Raw genomic sequence first — 19,434 nt, 5'->3', positions numbered from 1 at the left:
TGTTTTACTTGCATCTATTTCAAAGAGTGAGTGTAAATACAAAACATTATTATATTTTATCTGCTGGAATGTGCAGACAATAGGTTTAAATGTTAAACACAGTCAGAGAACGTTGCGTATAGTTTAATTTTTGCTTGATGCATAAAGTTAAAAGATTAAAACTAATAAAACAAGTTTTTAAAAATAGACTTTTCCATTTGATTACATTTAATATGATCTATTATGCAGAAAATATAGAACTGGGCTGAAAGGTCTGTTGCTTTATTACGTATTCAGGTTGTGTATCGTGGTTTTTTAAAGTAACTAATTAAAATCGTAACTAATTACTTTTGAAAATAAGTAATCAATAAAGTAACGGGATTTCTGTCTTGGAGAAATAATCAGTAATTAGTAACTAATTACTATTTTCAAGTAACTTGACCAACACTGTTCATCAGTAAAAAGCTGAGATATCAAGTAACCATTTAATTGTTGTGCAATTAAAATGTTTATGAGCGAAGGAAAAGTTTATCAGTTCAATAAAAAGTTCTCAGCAGCGGGGGTGTTTTTGCGTCAGCAGTGTCAGCTGTGTCTTTTATCAGTTTTATGGTCAAAATTCAACCTTTGAGTTTGACATTGTGCGTCCCTCCTTTCTAGTCTATAAGCATCACCAGTTATTGTTTGTTATGCGAGAGTGCTTGAAGAATCATTTAGTATTTAAAGACAAATCTGATACTCAAAGAAATAAAGTTTACTTGTCTCATTTCCTCCGTCCAGCAGATCTGTTGCCCACCACTGATACTTCTGTCATGCACCCTGTGTGGACAGCTAGAGGCCAATCTACTGCATATTGACTTACTCTACAAACTCAGGCATTTAATTCTAAAGCTGTCACCTTTTCTTTGTTTCTCCCCTCCTGCCAAGTTCATAAAAGCATATAAGATGAATTTCAACTACCACTTTAACACCATAACACAAGGAGTTTAGTAGAAACAACTGAGTTGTGTAATACACTTGTTGCCATGGTTTGAGAGCTGTTGACCTCTCTGCAGATGAAGCCAAATGCTTCCATTGACCTGGACACTCCCCAAAGTACCCATCTGCTGCTGACTGCCTGGCCATCTAAACCTTTCATACAGAATGTCCAAAGAGCCTTTTCTAGCCACTCGGCACAATAATAACAGTATTAGTTGATCATATTCAGGCAGCTGGAGGTACTGAGGTAATAGGCTTGTTTCTGACTGAGATCTGTATGTATGAAATTCTTTGCTTTGCTCTGACACTACAAAGCACTCTGCACTGGACAAAGCAACTGTAATGCCTGCATGGCAGGTATAGTCTGTGTCTGGTATTGGGCAAACATTCTCTCCTTTGAGGCTCCACATTTAGATCTGTAATGTTGTGTTAAAATACTGGTATTACTGACATAGAAATAGGATGTGGGGCACTGTTCTAAAAATCTGGAGGGTAGAGTTACAGGCTGGAGCCTCTGCACCATTATTTAACTTCCTGAGACGTTGGCAGGATGCAATGGCTGCAGTTTTGTCCGCCTGTACTGTACCTCCTTCCGTCCAACCACACACTTTGAGTTCGCTATGAGCCCTTTCTGCCTCAGAGACTCCAGCACCTCAGCCGCCCACTGCACATGCTCCATCCAGGTGTTACTGTAGATGACGTCATCCAAATAGACATCGGCATATACGGTGGGTGGCTGCACCACCTGACCCGTGAGATGCTGAAATGTTTCCAGGCTCCTAACAAGCCAAATAGAAGCTTGACAAATTGGTACAACCTGTATCTAGCGGAGAAGGCAGTGTTTTCCTTAGACTCTGGAAAGAAGGTGGTGTAGCTAGTAGCCCTTGGTCAAATCCAGTACAAGCAATGCCTAGCAACCCAGAGCATGGGGTAGGTATCAAACTGAAACCTCATTCACCTTGCAGCAATCCACACAGAACCGGATAGACTCATCTGAACTATAGAGCTATACCCAGCAACGTGGGGGTTCTATTACCCCAATTTCTAGCATGGCCGCCAATTCCCTCTAAAGTATTTGTTGCACATGTTCAGGCTATCTGTAGGACCAAGAGCACACCATCCCCTGGATACCCAATTCTATAATTATAGAATTATAAATTGATTCAGTATTTAATGAATCAATATCACATTACTCAAACTAAAATCGATTTGAATCGGGGAAATCGATTTTTTATACCTACCACAATCAAGCACCACTCTGTTGCCCTGATTTCTTTCCCAGGTCCCTCACCAGGGGATGTGCTTGTGTAAACTTGCTTATTCCAGGTAAAGCTGGACTGTGCATCACATGCTGCCCATGTTTTGATGCCATATTTGGCAGGTTTGCTCGGCATATATTGACAAAATAGACACCAGCCATGAAACACAAACAAGCATTGGTCAACAGTCACATGGAGGCCTAGATCGTACAGCAGGGGTAAACCCTGTATCCACTTGTCCCACATGACCCTTATTGTCATTCAAAGTACAATATTTTCAATTGATGGTGTCATGAAGAGCTAAAATGATGACTTGATGTCCTAAACATGGCTGACTGCGTATCTGGTGGGGTGTGGAACCATTCTGATCATATTTGCAGCACTCAGTTTTTGGAGTTGGGAAAGGGACCATATTACTGGAGGGGACTGTTTCTGCTGGTGGCTGAGAGACAACAGGAGGGTCAACACTCTCGTTCTCATCAGATGAGAACTGCAAGCCACACCGCGAGAAGCATCAAATTTCTCATGGGTGCAATGTCTTCAACATTTCACAAATTACCATGAGAGAAAGGCCTATGCACATAGACTTTGACCTCATCGTGTGTAGATCCCAAAGTAAAACTCGCACAAAGGCAGAAAAATGTATTATTTTGTCAAATTTATGAAGCCGTACATGGTCCTCTTTTGTAAATCTGAATGAATGCACTTTATGGATCATATTGTTGACTTCCAGACCGATCTTAAATGGATGTACACCCTTCCTTTTTCATGACTTATAAAATTGTTGTTTTCATGTCACATAAATAAATATATCTCTGAGAAACAGTGAGAACAAAGCACAATGTCACTGAGTGTGAAGAATAAAACACATGAGACGTAAATATGTACCTGTGCATCATGGGCAGAAGAAACATGACTAAATTTGGCTACCATGCTTTTGTTTTTGACTTTTATTTTATTTTATTGGTGATTATTATTGTTTTTATTTTAAAGAAAACAACAAAACAGTCATCCTGCTGTGCCCTCCGGATTATTTCATCTGAGCAGCTCCTTTGATAGAATTGAGCGCTACAGGTTGGTGGTAAATGGGCAGCAATGTGGTCATGTGGTCATCTGGACAAGGCATCTGGAACTGTGTTGTACTTTTCCCTCCTTTATTCCTTAAAGTGAATCCCTGTAGACATGCACTAGGTGTCTGGACATCAAGGACCCATAATAGTGTTGAATTATCTGTGAACACAGTGAAAAATTCCCATTCCAAGTATGTCCATCATTGCAGGGCCAATAACACAGCATAATAGTTACCTTCTCCACTATTCAGGATTCACCAGGACATCCTCCTTGTTCCTCTGTCTTCTTCAGGCCCATGTCACTAACATCAGTGTAAACCACAAAGGGCAGGTCAACGTTTACATGTTCTCGGATGGGTGGGGCGACCAGACAGTGCAGTGCAACACTCCTGTGTCCATTTCCATTTGCTGCTCGGCGTTTTAATGTATTCAGTCATTCAGCCATTTATGAGAAATTGGGGACAAACTGGCGCTACCATCTGGCCACGCATAGGAAAATTTGGAATGTCTTGATGATGCAACTGGGAATTCAGCCACTTTCTTAGTTTTATCCAGATCCACCTGAATACCTGCAGCTGACACAATGCGACCCAGGAATTTGAGGGATGTTAAGAAAAAGTTAGCTACAGTTTTTGAAAAATAAACGGCCTGGATGTCCTCCTTCTGCTCCTATGATAAAGAATTGATGATGTCATAGGTAAGAACCGGGTTGGAAGTGCATTTTTAGACTGTTAGCCATGAGCTTAAATTGGTATAATTTCCAGGCCACAGACCTTGATTTGGCTTTTCTATCATCCTTTTCAGCACAACCTCACGTGTCTGAATTTACAGTCATGTTACACCTTGCATGTTGCACCTTAGAACACACATGCATCAACACTACATATGAGCGGGTCGAGAGAGGTTTGGAGTCTTCACACACCCCCGTTCTCTGCTTGGAGCGGGGGGCTAGGAGGAGGAGTTGGCCGTCCGACTGCGGTCTGGAGTGTGGGGCCTCCCTGCTGCTGCGGAGTCGGGGCGGTCTGCCTCTCCCCACCGCAGGGAAAAGGGTAACACCACCTGTGTCTGGGTGCAGTTCCCCCCTCCAGGGGCAAGGGTACCTAGACCCGGTTTGTAGAGTACGCTTGGGGAGTGTGATCGTGTGCACAGCGTCTCTTTATGTCTGTCTCCACGTTGGTTGAGTGTGGAGTAAGTGCATATGAGAGCATGAGGGTGGGAATGGATGTTTGTGTCTGTGTGTGCCTGTATGTCTGTGTCTATATGTCAGGTTGGGTATCAGACGCCACCTCTCTGGGGACATCTCAGGCCTAAATTGTTGTTCTTGGCAGCACGGTGGCACGGTGGTTAGCACTGTTGCCGCACAGCAAGAAGGTCCTGAGTTCAATTCCACCATCAGGCTGGGGTCTTTCTGTGTGGAGTTTGCATGTTCTCCCCGTGTTTGCGTGGGTTCTCTCCGGGTACTCCGGCTTCCTCCCACCGTCCAAAGACATGCAGCTTGTGGGGATAGGTTAATTGGATAATCCAAATTGCCACTAGGTGTGAATGTGAGTGCGAATGGTTGTCTGTCCCTGTGTGTTGGCCCTGCGACAGACTGGCGACCTGTCCAGGGTGTACCCCGCCTCTCGCCCTATGACAGCTGGGATAGGCTCCAGTGCCCCCCGCGACCCTGAAAAAGGATAAGCGGAAGCGAATGGATGGATGTTTGAATCTTCTAAACTGACTTTAACTGAGGTAACTGCCGTTCCTTAGATCTGCTGGGTTCTTTTGTGACTTCCTGGATGATGAACTCTTGGACTAATTTCTTCTGTTATTTCAGGTATTACATTACACTTGCTTTCTGATTAGTTAATTCCTTTAATTCTACCAATGCTAAGGGTAAAAATCATACAAAATATGCAATTTTTTTAATAATGTCTCAAGAGAATACACTGCTTAAAAAAACCCTAAGAGTTGCTTATTCCATACCTGTTGAAATTTGACATTGATAAATGCTATGAAGTAGTTTCCAGTCCAGATGAACTGCCATTCCTGGATAATGATACGTCCCGGATGTTATCTTCACTATCTGATTCTAAACAAATCTTTCTAATTGTCTCTGTGGGCTAATTTTCTCTTCCCACGTTGATTTCACCTTCCTCTGTCTCTTCTTCACTGTGTTGCTTGGACAGTGTTTCTACATCTGGTGCTGTAGAAACACTGTCACGTAAAGCAGTTTCACCCCAGTTCTTTTTATTCCTCAGGCCTCCAGAGACGACACCGGAACTCAGTAGTTACCTCACCAATCCTTTATTCATCTTCACTCATGCATCTTCTAGAAGGGAGATGTACATGACCCGGCAATGCCTCTGCAAATCTCAACTTCCTTGTCTGTTACAAACAGTTTTATAGAAGCGACCCCCCTCCTGCCGGTCATAAAAAAGGGCTCCCCTCACCCAAGCTACACCGAACTTCTTTACAAAACGTGGTTATCAGGGTACAAGCACTGAGACCCCCACCCACTTATCCCTGGAAACAGACATAAAGAGACGCTGTACACACGATCACACTCCCCAAGCGTACTCTAAGCCCCGGGTCTAGGTACCCTTGCCCCTGGAGGGGGGGAACTGCACCCAGACCCAGGTGGTGTTACCCTTTTCCCTGCGGTGGGGGGAGGCAGACCGCCCCGACTCCGCAGCAGCAGGGAGGCCCCACACTCCAGACCGCAGTCGGACGGCCAACTCCTCCTCCTAGCCCCCCCGCTCCAGCAGGTCGCAGAGAATGGGGGTGAGAGAAGACTCCAAACACCGAACTTCTTTACAAAACGTGGTTATCAGGGTACAAGCACTGAGACCCCCACCAACTTAACCCTTTTGGAATTCCCCCTGAGCTATAGCTTCTCTTTGTTCTATTTTCACAGCCCAAGGTGGGGAAGGGTCTCCTAAAAGTCTACTCCTAACTTTATGACACGTTTAGGCCTTTACTACATCCAGGGCAGTGTCAGTGTCTCTACAGTACTCTACATTCTATCCAACACATTTCTAAATCCTAAAATGCGCTACAAATATCTTTCGATTTGAGTCTGTGTAGCTTCAGATCCGTATCAAGGTGAACATCTTTAGCCTTTCAACTCAAACAGTCCTAGCCAGAGCAATTAGCCATACTAAAACAGGCCCACAAAGACCTGCCCACAGTAACTTTAGCCCTGAGAGTAATTCAAATAAAGCTTACATTTCAACTGATATTGAAAGTGGGGGTTTTTCAGTGAAAATATGCTTTACTGCTAACAGAAAGTGCTACCGAATTTGAGATTACTTAATTAAAATCGCTACATTTTGTTCTGTTCCATGTTGTACTCTAATATGATCTGTGATTACCTCCATTACATGTGACTATTCAGTCACATATGAATACACTGTCTTATTCAGTTTATGCCATGTTCATATCATGACTCTTTATGATTTCAACATGATGTCTTTTTAACTCTGTACCATAGGAATATGTTTTCTTACTTTCCTTCATGACTCTGGGATTGTCACAATATACTCAATATAAAGTCATACATACTAAAGTCAGACATTCTCTGGAAATTACTGTCTACTTAGTGTTTCACTCACTCTCCCCTCACAACCTCCTGCTCACACAGACACACATCATTTAGCATAAACAGGCCACTCTATAGTGTCGTGTAGGGGTGTGTGGCAGGCAGAGAGGACCCGAAATCCAGGATTTGGCAGACTGGCTTAACTGAACTCAAACTGCTTTATTGCTGGAGCTCAGGAACAAAATACCAAGCCACAAGACACAAGCCAAAACAAAAACACTAGAACTTACCAATTACATAAGTCAGCAAACTGACATGTGTGTGCGCACATACACACAAGGAGGGAATGACAACAACGTGAGAAAGAACTGAGGGAAACTGAGGACTTAAATAGACATGAGGTTATCAAGGAAATAGACACAGCAGGGGAAAACAAGGCACAAGCAAGAAGGAAGCAAAACTAAACACAACACACATAGGACATAAGACTATCAAAATAAAACAGGAAACAGAACTTGACAGGCCAAAGTAAACAGAAAGACAAAACGGATTAAACATGGGAGATATCACAGAAACACAGAGTAGGCATGGGGAACACAGGGGGGCAGGAACCAGTGAATAACTAACCAGAGCAGAGTGAGAACATAACCTAGGCAAAGATAATAGCCGAACTGAAAACTACAACAATGCCAGACCGAAAAAATCTAACAGACAACTGAGTCCAGAAAATGCTGGCTACAAAACCCAGGATCATGACACAGAGACTCTCAGTGACAGGCCTGCATTCAAATAACTTATTCATTACACTGGTTAAACTCATACTTTTATATTCTGATCAATATTAAATATGATTAACTATCAGCAAAATCACATGTAAATTATCCGTCAGTTTGGCTTCGACGAGGCGCCTCTTTCTCCCTCATCTTATCTTTCCTGTTTGGCTTCTCATGTCCTTGTTCTGAGGCAATGTGTCGTCCAACCTGGAAATATCGAGGTCTCTATTCATGCATGTTCTTCCACTTGTTTAATTGCAAGTAATTTAACACACACACATCCAAGACACTTTGCTTGTGTGCCAGGCAGAGTTAGGCAGTAATAGTAAACAGTAAAAATATCGCGTTACTGTAATTCAATTTCCTTTTTCCAGTAACGAGTAAAGGATTACTATTGGAAAGAAAGTAATTAGATTACTGTTACTTTCAAGTAAGCAGGCTGCGTTGCTAAAAGGTGATTTTGTTTGTGAGAGTGTCTCATCATGATAATATGAGCGTGGCACGTCCGTGGTAGCAACAAACACGTGTGTAGATCAGCAACAGATAACACGGAGCGCAGTGTCCGATTTCCACTGTAGGCTCAGAGTCATTGCGACGCATCGCAGACAAAATACCGACTAAAAGCGGTGCTACGACTGCGGCCGTAATGTTGTGTCATATGCAAATCTCAGTGTGCAGGCGCCTCCCTGACTGGTGGATCCAGAGGATGGACCATACGGACTGGCTAACCAGCTGGAGACAGCTTATATGATGACAGCGCCATGGACGGCCAGCCATTCATCCTCAGGTTATCCCAACCAGCAGACCTTCTGTAACATGCCCAATGCTGTTCACCTGCTACAGGAGTAAGGGTGGACTGCCTTTTTGTTTGATAATAGTTTTCTCCTGTTTTTCATACTTAGGGAGGCAAGTTGCTGTCATTTGGTTTGATTATTTTGATTAGGTAAGTTTGGTAAATCCTCGAGACAGGCTCCTTTTGTTTGTTGCTTTGGCGTTAGGTCCACCCCAAAACTTTAACCAGCTCCTTTTGTGTCAAATAATCTTACGAATCAACCTATTGTAAATAAATCATTATCAAACTTTACCAATTGTGTGATGTGGCTGCTCGGGGTCTGACGAGGATGGATCACCCTTATTTTGTGGTCTGGCCAACCCTAGATGGGCCATAACAAGCTGCCAGAGAAAGTCATTTGCAGGATATCTTGAGAGAGAATACGACATAATGAACTCTCAAAGAGGTGGACTTTGTTTCCACCACTGCTAACATCTGGACGGTGAATAATAAAAGTTTTATGGGTGTAACAGTTCACTGGATTAATTCCAATTTACAGCGCAACAAAGCCGCCCTAGCATGCAAGAGACTTGGAGGCAGCCACACCTGTGACGTAAGTGGAGCAAGGATTGAAGAAATCCATTCATCATATGGGCTGCACAGCAGAGTCGTTGCCACTGTATCGAATAATGCATCCAACTTTGCCAAAGCATTCAGAGTATGTCAGCCCTGTGATTTGGAGTCTGAATGTGGAACGGACTTTTACTGATGTCAAAGAAGCTCTTTCAGCCACATCTGTTGATGGACAGGTTAGCCTCCCTCCACACTACAGATGTGCATCGCACACAATTAACTGATTTCAACAAGCGATGTTGACACCAAGGCTGTATGTAGGAGTAGCATTGCAAAATGCTCTGTTCTTTGGACTAAAGCTAATCGATGGACATTAGCCTCTGAACAGGTGGAGGGAGCTAAGTGTACCCACATCCACAAGGTGGAATTCCCTGTACGAGGCCATTTCCAGAACCAACACATTTACCTTGAATGAACTTAATCCCCTGTGTGTAAAACTGGGAATCAAGTGCCTTAATTGATGGAAGTACCAATTCTTGAAAGAGTACTGCACTGTGACGAAGCCCCTGACAGCAGCTCTCGACATCTTACAAGAGGATAGGTGCACATATGGGGCTTTACCACCAACACTCACAAGCCTGATGTGACCTTGACCAACACTGGTGTCAGGTGACGCTTGGTTCAAATAAAGAGGAAATGTTTACAGATGTTTTTGGAGATGAAAACACTGTGGTCCATAGAGATTTTGTGCATTTTTGTGTGTGTACAGTACTATCGAAATGTAGTTGTGCAGAGCGGAGACATACTTATTTCAGGGATTAAGTTATGACCAGCTCTCCTGATGTGCTCGCCTCAAAGCTTGATGCTCTTTTTATGAGCCAAGAGAAACTTTTACTGCATCATCATTTGCTTCCCCTTAAACTACTCACAGCTGGGTACATGTATATTACATTGTGTTCGATCTCTGTGAGACAGAGGGCTGCTGGGCTCATGGCGCTCTACTGGAATGGAAGAAGTGGAGCATCTTCTTTTGGCTACATTCTACGAGCTTTACAAAAAAACCTTTAATGCATATAATTCACTCCTAAAATGAGGAGAGAGAAACCCAAAAAGAGACCCTGAGGGTCGTTGAAATGAGATGCTGATGTTCTGGGTAGTTTGTTTGTCACTGTTCTCCTTCACAGACACGCCCATGTAAACCATTCATGGCTCTCTCTTCCCTTCATGCATCATTATTGACCCGTGAGCTTCCTACAGGAAATAATCTTTAAAAAAAACAATATTAATACAGCAAAATGTGATTCTGAAGCAGAATCATTTTTCCATGCCACTTTAACAGTAACTGTGCCATACAAGTGGAAACGAGTGGAAGGTGGAATAGGTGCGATTAAAAATGAATTCAGGAATCAGTCTCTATCATAAATAATGAGCAGAGCAGTGCAGAACCAAATTAAAAGCACACAGTATTATTAATGTATCACAGAGCAAATTTACTCACAGAAACACAATTAGGTTCCTGGACAGTGTGGCAAAAACAAGACTAGAAGACCGTGATCACTCTGACATGCTACAGCGCTACATGCTACTGATGAGATTGCAATCTCATCAGTAGCATCAAAAAAGGAAGCTTTGAAGATAACAAAGCCTGGATTTAGTTGGAAGACAAACATTAGCTTATTCTGCCGTTTGACTGAGCTGCATGTATGATAACGTTCCATCACACAGGGCTTGTCTCGTCCTCTTGTCTCGACTGTGAGCATCAGCATCTTGTTCCCCTCCAGTGTCCACTTCCCCTAACGACGTTGTGCGTTGTCCCCAACATGGGCGATCAGGATAAACATGGGCAATCGTGAGGATGGTTATGGTCTTTGCAGCATCCAGTAAAGTAGATTTCTTCCCCAGAATATGATCCCTATGAGTGCCACCGTCATGGTGCAGGGTCGATGACTCAGTGTTTCTAGTTTTCTTATGTTCTCGTTTTAGTTTTGTTTAGCGTCCTTGTTCTTCCTGTTTAATCCTTTGTATTTCTGGTTGTGAGTTCTTGTTTATTTAGCCTGTTTCCATCTTTCCCTCCCTTAATAGGTCACCGTGTGTGTTTAGTTCTGTCTCCGTGGTCATTCCCCATTCTCCATGGCGCAGTTTGTTACTCTCTGTGCTCCACGTTCCCTCTTTCTCCCCAGTCAGTCATGTCTCAGACATGTGACAGTAACATGTTGCTCCATGTCTCAGCAACAAGTTGAACTCTTCGTGGTTCCCGTTTTACTTTGACAGTCTCCTGTCACGTGCTCAGTGCTTTTGCTTCCTCCCTGTCTCGTTTTGTCCCAGCTGTGTTTCCCTCCTGTTTTCCATCCCCTTATTACTCCCTTGTGTGTTTAAGCCCTGTCTTTTCCTCTGTCCATGGTCGTGTTGTACAGCACATGTCACTGTGTGTCTCCCTGTGCCTTTGAGTTTGTGCCACAGCGTAATAAAATTGCCTTCCTAAGTTCATCCCTCTAAGTCTCATAGTCCTGCATTTGGGTCCTTCATGCGGCCTGCCAAGGCACTAGCCCTGACAGCCACTTCCTCCAGAGTCATTACCACATGTGATTAAGGACATAGGACAGGAGATGACTGTTAATCTGGTGATGTATCACAGACTGATGAAGTAAAATTTTTAATTCCAGTAAATTATTTTATCACTAAAATCTCTGTGTTGCTGCCTGCTTTTTTTTTTTTTTTGCCTGTCCCGTTTGGCTCTTTTTCATCAGAATTATTGTCTAAAGGCAAAGAAAGATGCCCAACGGCTTTACTTTACCAAATGGACCATCCCAGCCTCGCCATATTGGTCCATTTGATTCACCTTTGCTTTTATTGTTTATTTTATTTTCATTTGCTGAACACAGGACAGACTTGACTGGGGAAAGAAAAGGGAGAAAGAAAGAGGGGAAAAAACAGCGAGGAAGAGGGACGGGATAAAGGGCAAAAACCAACAAAACAAACAGACAAAAAATACATCGATCGATCACCTGGATCACCTGTTGAGAAAGAACAAAGAGAAAACAAGCAAAAAAAAGAGAGCAATAGAATAAACAACATCACAATGATATATGGGAATATGACAGTAAATACTAAATGTTAAACATTATTGTGCAGCACATAAGATCAACAGAACACAGTGTGCTTTGAGGTAGGAGCCAAAAAGGGTGTAGTTTGTGGGTGTGATCACCCGTGTGTACACCTGTGAGCATGGACGCGCTTGTTTTTTGTTTTTTAAAAGGTTCCTTCATGTAATAATCTGCTAGAGGGTGTGGGGGGGCCACAGCCCCGTCCTCCAGGGCATGAAGCAGGTATGGAGGAGATCAAAACTCCAGACATCCAGAGGCCCCCAGAACACAAGAGACCAAGGAAGACCAACAGAGGGGCAGCCGCGCCACTGTCCCAGAAAGAGCTGAGGAGAGTCCCAGATGAGGGCTCACTCAGCAGCCGCGGAGCAGACGCCAGGTGGGGTTGCAGTGACGCGCCCGTGAGCTCCGCTGGCAGCCAGCCGTGCCTGAGTGACCGAGCCCCAGGCCGAGAGGCCGGGGGCACCCCACCTCCGAAGTGGCCCGAGCAGCCACCAAGGAGTGAGCTGGTGTGTACCTGGACGCCCATCCACGGACACAAAGAATCACCAACGATGTCTGAGGGCGTCTGCCACTGGCAGGGGGAGTGGTGGGGGGAGATAAGCCTCCATATCTTGGAGGGCCTGAGATGTCCCCAGAGAGGTGGCGTCTGATACCCAACCTGACATATAGACACAGACATACAGGCACAGATACAAACATCCATTCCCACCCTCATGCCGTCTGCTTTTAAGGTGAGGGCTCCATTATAAACCTCTGAAAGGTTAGGCCGGATCTGTTTAAGCATTAAAGCTAACTGTCCTGTCTAATTGATGGAAATCACTGCAGTTTGTTGCAGATCAAAGTGAAATCAGTTTAAATGAACACGTATTCTTGGTACATTTTCTGCGTACCATGACAATCTCTGTGGAGCAACCAACTGAATGAAGCACAAACTGTGCACTGCATCATCACAAGAACAAAAATGAAGCAATTTGGTGATTTAGAAAATGTTGTTTTTACATGATTCTGATCTGAGTGTCATTTTTACACAGCTGGAAAAACAGGAACATACTAAGACTACCTGCTCAATCAGTCAAACTGATTTCACTTTGATTTGCCACAAACTGCAACAGTTTCTCAGGCTGTGGGACAGGAAGCTTTAACGTTTAAATGGATCCAGTTTAAAGTTTCATAGCTTAAAACAAACAGCAGCACTGAGAGCACTCTCAGTGATAAAATAATCAACTGGATTTAAAATGTTTGTTTTACCGCTTCATGCATTAAACCACCATGTAATGATTTCCTGTAGCATTAATCTCTCGTTTGCCACAATGTTGCATTTTACTGTTACATTTTTTATGGCCTTTAAAAATTTGTAATAAGCATTTTATCATCATGATAAAAATTAAATAAAAAGAACAGAAACCACAATGCATCCAATGAAGACATAAAAATGTGTATACACAATGTACAATACCAAAAACATTTAAAAGATCTTACAATGCCATCAGGTATTTCCATGACGAACTCTTAAAGAGGCGCTTTCATTATTAGCTGTAGTAACGACAACATGACCCTGAACTAAAACACATGAATCCATAAGAAATATAGAGAAAATATCAAAGTTATGTTACACTGTAATACTTGGAATCATAGAAAAAGAAGAATGTCCAGTTCTTCGTTAAGACCTGTTGGGGCCAAAATGTCCAGAGTGAAAATCCAAGAAAGTTCAGGCTCTAAAAGTAGAGCATTGATGTCCCCTCGTCTTTTTGGAAGTGTGCATGCTCAGTGCCAATACAACAAAGACAAGACAAACTGGGATTCATATGGTTAAAAAGGTTGGCAGCTAAACCTGACTGATGATTTCTAATATGACACCTATGTTCTGAAATTGTGCTTTTCAGAGACCTGATCTTTTACCAACGAACACCAACCCACAAGGACATTTAATCATATATATCACTGTGCTGGGTTTACATGAAATCATCCCCAGATTCCACAGCATTCAGCCACAGAAGATGGCGGCCATGACTTCAGTCAAAGTGGAACATTGAATGACACAAGTGATCTTAGTACTCGTGTTTGTGTTGTATCGAGTGCTTTTTAAAAATTCTAATTGTCAGTCAAAAGATTGTTTAACACTATTTGTCACGTTTTTTTATAAAGCTTTGTCCTAAATCTGCTGTTTGCTCTTTAAAGCCACTATTAAAACTACATATGTGGTGGAAATGAGACATGGGAAGACTTTTTAAAGATGTAGGACGATATGAAAGCCCATGTGAAGGTTTTCTGTACAAGGAAAAGTAGTACCCAAGAAGTCCTTACTACCATAATTGCCTATTATTAATTGTGCATTAAAAACCTTTTTGCATTCATAAATCTTCTTCCCAAAATCACCTGCTCCTGTCATCAGTTGCATTGTTTCACGAGTTGAAGCTGAATAAAACATGAGCTATATTTGCATCACTGAGGAAACACTGAGTCCCATCTTATAACCAGGCAGAGTCCCTCTCACGGTCAGAGACCTTCAGTATCTTCATTTCCATAAAATCCCTTTTGGTTTGAGTACGGTTGCACATTTTGACAACAGAATACAAAATGACATCCAGCAGAGCCACTATTACTGGATGTTGGCATTCTTATGTGCGCTAGCCTTCTTGGCAGTTTAGCCACAGCCAGTTTGTTGATGATAGGCAGGCTTGAGAGACGCTTTGGCGTGGGGTGTTGAGGGTTAAAAACTAAAAGCTCTGCTTTCTCGCACAGAGTAGAGCTATTTGTTCTGTTCACATCTTTAAAAGTAGGCTTCCTCGAGGACTGTTAACAAAAGGACTTGGCAATGTACAGAAGTAGTGCAGTGTGCTTGGATGAAACCTTTTGGATTCTGATTACTTCTGGGACAAATGAATTTAAATATTTACACTACTGCTCCTTGAGTTGATGTCCAAGGCTCCCAAAGGTTACAGCCAGCACTTCTTCCACCAAGGTGGCAACTTCTTCTCTCTTCAAATCCCATTACAGAAATATGAGTTCTTTCCAAATCTTCCAGAAAAATGCATCCCTGCTTCTTCAAAGATATGACATTCAGTAACTAAGTCCTAAAATATAGGACGGCTTGCCGGCATAATCTGATGAGCCTGCCTATCCAGTACTTTCCATATTCAGTCACAGAGAGCGTCACTGCGTGGCACACACTAAGAAGAAAAATGTTTAAATGAGGTTATCTGTACAATGTCTCTCTGCTGTCCAGTGATTTGACTTTGCCTGTGGAGAAGCTGCTTGTCTAAGTGCTGATAAAATCCGGATATAAAACCTGACACTGAAGATGAATGTGTCCCACAGCCACGCCAGCCTATCAGTGGTGAGCACAGACGACAACACGGGCCTGGGAAACGTGTCAGCGAGCTATCTCTGCGCTTCTTCCAGGCTCTCTCCTGCCCTCTTCGCTCACAGGCAGAAATGAAGTCGAAAAGGTTTGTGGCAACGATAAAAGGCGAGGGTGACTGGCAGAGATGGGAAATAGTAGAAACTCACTTTGCTGTTTGCCTGTTTTCGCTTGTTTGTTTGTGCACTGCCTCGAGCGCTCATACAGACTTTATAACAGCACTCTGTAGCCAAAAGACCTAAAGATGGCTGTGTGACAAATGCTGGATCTGAAAAAGTATTAGTCCAGAGCAGAAAACCAGGATCTTCAAACATGTATTAGAATACAAAGGCATGCTCCTCAGAAAGGCGCTGTTGGAGGATTGGTGCCAGTCAGTGCGCACTGGCCATGGCAGGAAAGAACACCACAGCCATTTAATTATACTGTGGTCTGGTGATTCTTACATTCTCATTAATGCACCTGTGAGTAGTTTCGTTAGGATGAATGTGATCAGCTTTTCCATTGATTTGCATTCACCTTTTCTTCTTACGGGATAAAACCACGCAAAACACCCCACAACATCATAGAGCCACCAGATCCCCTCACTGATATCCATAAATCCAACTTCCACGGACTCTTTCTGCAATACCTAAAATCCAGAGTTCTCTAAAGTGGGTTTAAGTGCATCCTCTATGTCAGTCTTTTTGTAGAATGCTCTTCTTTAAAATTAAATGTGATGATTGAGACATTTAAACAAAGAGAGACAAATGCAGTACTAGTGCTACATTATGTAGGTAAGTGTGCGAGAGATGATATGTGGCGTGACGGGTAAACTGAACACTGCTGGACCTACAGACCCACAAACCCCGCTGCCCATTACAGTGGATGAAACACCACGGGCCTTTTTTATTATCACCTCTCAAAGCTGTTTAGCTTTGGCAGGTGGCAGCATCTCTCATCTCTACTTTTATAGAGCACAAATACTCTGTAGTTTCTTTCATCTTGGTCTCTTTGGTAAAATGTGGGTCGTTCATATGAAGCCGTAAACAGTAAGGAGCTTTGTCTTGTACTTAATCTCCTCCCTTCAGCAGCACCGCTCTAAATCCTGCAGTGATTGTGCACACTTGGTCCTCATGATTATCGTCAGCATTTCACACGTTAACTGATGCTATATGAAATGTTTTAAATGCCTAAATAAATTAGCAATGACGCACAGCTGCTATGTGTTCATGAACTCTATGCTCTGAAAAGCTGTGCTGAGAAATGTATGCAAGTCTGAAAATAACCAATTAACTAATTAAATCTGAAATCAAAGTCAAGAAGAAAATTATTAGGGATTAGGAACGAATGCAAACGTATTATCTTCTGGGTTTGTCATAGGATTTATTTATTCATTTAAGGAAGGTGGAGAAAATGAAGTCAGGTATTATTTTTCAGGCATAATTCTTTTGGAAACAAAATGTAAAAAAACACCTTTGCCTTGCTGGAAACAAGAAATGAAGACACACAGAAAATGAAACAATCACATTTCAGGCCCAGAGACAGTGACGACTCTGTAAGCAACAAGCACAGAAGAAAAAAACAGCTGAGACGACCTTGTTGTTGAGGATGTGAGGCTATGAAAGGGGAGTCGATGGGAGTAGACTGAGGAGCTGCGGCACCAGCCTCCTCCAGCCTGCTCCAGGGTTCCCCCATTAAAGCCTGCTCTGCAAGCAGATGGAGTCAGTTCAGGAGTGAGGACGACTCACAGCCTCTTCACTGGATCACACTGAGCAGAGGAGGATTGTCTCTGACATTTCAAAAAGGCATCTTAGACGAAGTGTATGACAAGAACAACTTCAACTTCGCGATGTGTCCACATCCAGACGACCACAAAAGGTGATACTGTGTTAGAATGACAGACCTGCATCTGAAGCTTTTCCAGTGACTCCTCCGAGAAGCTACAGTTCATAATATGAGGATATATACTTCGGGATAACAGCACCGACGCTAATATTAACCATTCATTATTAAATTAAATTATCAGATTAAAAAGTCACCTAACGAATGTAAGACAATTACTTGTGCGTGTGTGTTTGTATTGTGCATCATTGAATAAGGGCCAATGTGCCTGCTACTCTGGGTATTTTACAGGTGACAGTGAAGAACCTGAACATGGCTCAACTCAAACTGCTGATGTTTTCTTTATTAGATTTTTGTACGGTTCAAATGAGCCTTTCGATAACAGGAGTACGATAATAAGACGAGTCACATGACGTAGTTTACATCACCACCACCCTAAGCTGAACGGTTCCCTTTGGAACAAAGATTAGAACCATCAGGTTCAACTTTTTAGTAAGTAAGATGTGTAGGTGTAATACAGATTTACATTTGCAGATTTACGGTGCCCATCCATTTACTAATAGTTTACTCATTTATGAAGTTATTGTTTAACAACCAATCAATTAACAATGGTTACTAGCTTCCTGAATTACGTGCTGGGGTATGAGCCATTTCAGTCATATGCTGGCAGGCCAAAGAGCTCCGGCTCAAACTCCTCCATACTCCTCAGTTGCAGCGTAGCCTCCTGGATAAGGCTGCGGTCCAGGTTGTCATCGGGAATCGCGACCACCTGCATTCCTGCTGCCAGTGCTGCCTTTACACCATTGGGAGCATCTTCAAACACCAAGCACTGGGCAAAGACAGGAGAAAAGAAAAACAGTGATATTATCCTATATACTCACCTGGATTTCACCTCCTCAGATGGCACAAACGTGAGAGAAAATTATATAATTATATAAAAGTATAATTAATTTTTTCTCTGTAGCTTGACTCTGCTTAATCCTGTCAGGTAGAATATCCATTTATTTTAAGAATAATGACCCTGATGAGCCATAATGCAGGCCAAAACTTCAAACATACTGCAGCTGCCAGTGCTCCCCCTCAACCTCCCCGTAGATTCAGTTTTATTTAGATAGCGCCAAATCACAACAGCCACAAGGTGATTTTAAGTTACAGACTCTACAATAATTTATTGCTTTTATTTCATGTCACTAAGGATTACCCAGAAGTTCTTCATCTTTTCCTATTTTATGAAAATGTGATGGTTATACAACAATATCAGGGTCCATGACAGACTCAATGGTGCTCAAGTGGTTGAGAATCTGCCTGCTGTGCTACTGTCCGTCAGAATGACCACCTTCAAACTGTGAGGAAAACGACACCGTCAGGTGGGAGCCCAGTTTAGAGGTAGTGGTAAACAAAGATCGTGGGTTTTCACTGCACTGTGGGCAGCTGCATGATGACGTGTGATGCTCAGCAGCGGTTCTGCTGAGTTAATGCACTGTGGAATCCACTATGACCAAACTGCTCTGACAGCGTCATCAGTTTCACAGTAAAGCTGATGTTTGTGCATGTCCATGGTGCAACTGCAGAGCATATATGCAAGTGGTCCTGACAGGACTTCTAGGGTGGTATGTGAAAATACCAGCCGCACAGGAGTCAAGACAATCCTGTGTAAGTCAGTATATTTGTTTTAACGAATTGGACGCTATCAACACACAGCCCACAGGAGCAAATGCATCTATGATCACATCTCATAGAGCTAGAGGTTGAAATTTCTACTGTGGACACAATTTATTTTTAAGCAATAGAAAAAAGACAAAATACAAACAAATAAATAAACTAGATCTTCTGAATTTACCACAGGAAATATATAAGAAACTTCTTTTTCCATTTTCTTTTCAAACAGGCTGGAACTGAACATAGTAATAATAGCTGAAGCATTAATAATAACACACAAAACAAGATGTTACGTAAAAACATTTTTTTTAAAAACACGCAGACTAACTGCCTTTAAAAAATGGTTTATGCACATGTTCAGCAAGGACAGTGTGGCAGCTGCAGCCTTCACTGGGAGGTCGTTCTGCTTTCACAGTTCAATAATCACAGGAGAGAAGCAAACAGTGGTAAGAGTGCAGCACTGTCAGGTTTAGGAGGAATATTTAATCCCAACTATTCAAAGAGATTTAGCTGGAAACAGAATGACATCTGTGCAGATGTAGACACAACAAACTACCTACTGCAGGGG

The 19,434-nt window shown here is 42.6% G+C and overlaps 1 protein-coding gene across 1 annotated transcript in view; it reads right to left on the bottom strand.

Annotated features, from left to right (window-relative positions):
* Window positions 1–16,731: 16,731 nt before the first annotated feature.
* Window positions 16,732–19,434, bottom strand: part of pudp (pseudouridine 5'-phosphatase) — a 32,693-nt gene continuing 29,990 nt past the window's right edge. Inside the window, exon 4 of the mRNA XM_026159552.1 lies at window positions 16,732–18,036. Within this exon, the coding sequence (XP_026015337.1) occupies window positions 17,860–18,036 (177 nt within the window). The 3' untranslated portion in view covers window positions 16,732–17,859. The remainder of the gene's footprint in view (window positions 18,037–19,434) is intronic.

Source organism: Astatotilapia calliptera, chromosome 23 (genome assembly GCF_900246225.1).
Source record: "Astatotilapia calliptera chromosome 23, fAstCal1.2, whole genome shotgun sequence".
NCBI classification, from domain to species: domain Eukaryota; kingdom Metazoa; phylum Chordata; class Actinopteri; order Cichliformes; family Cichlidae; genus Astatotilapia; species Astatotilapia calliptera.
Note: the sequence above shows the minus strand (reverse complement) of the source record. Positions and strands in the feature narration are given on the sequence as shown.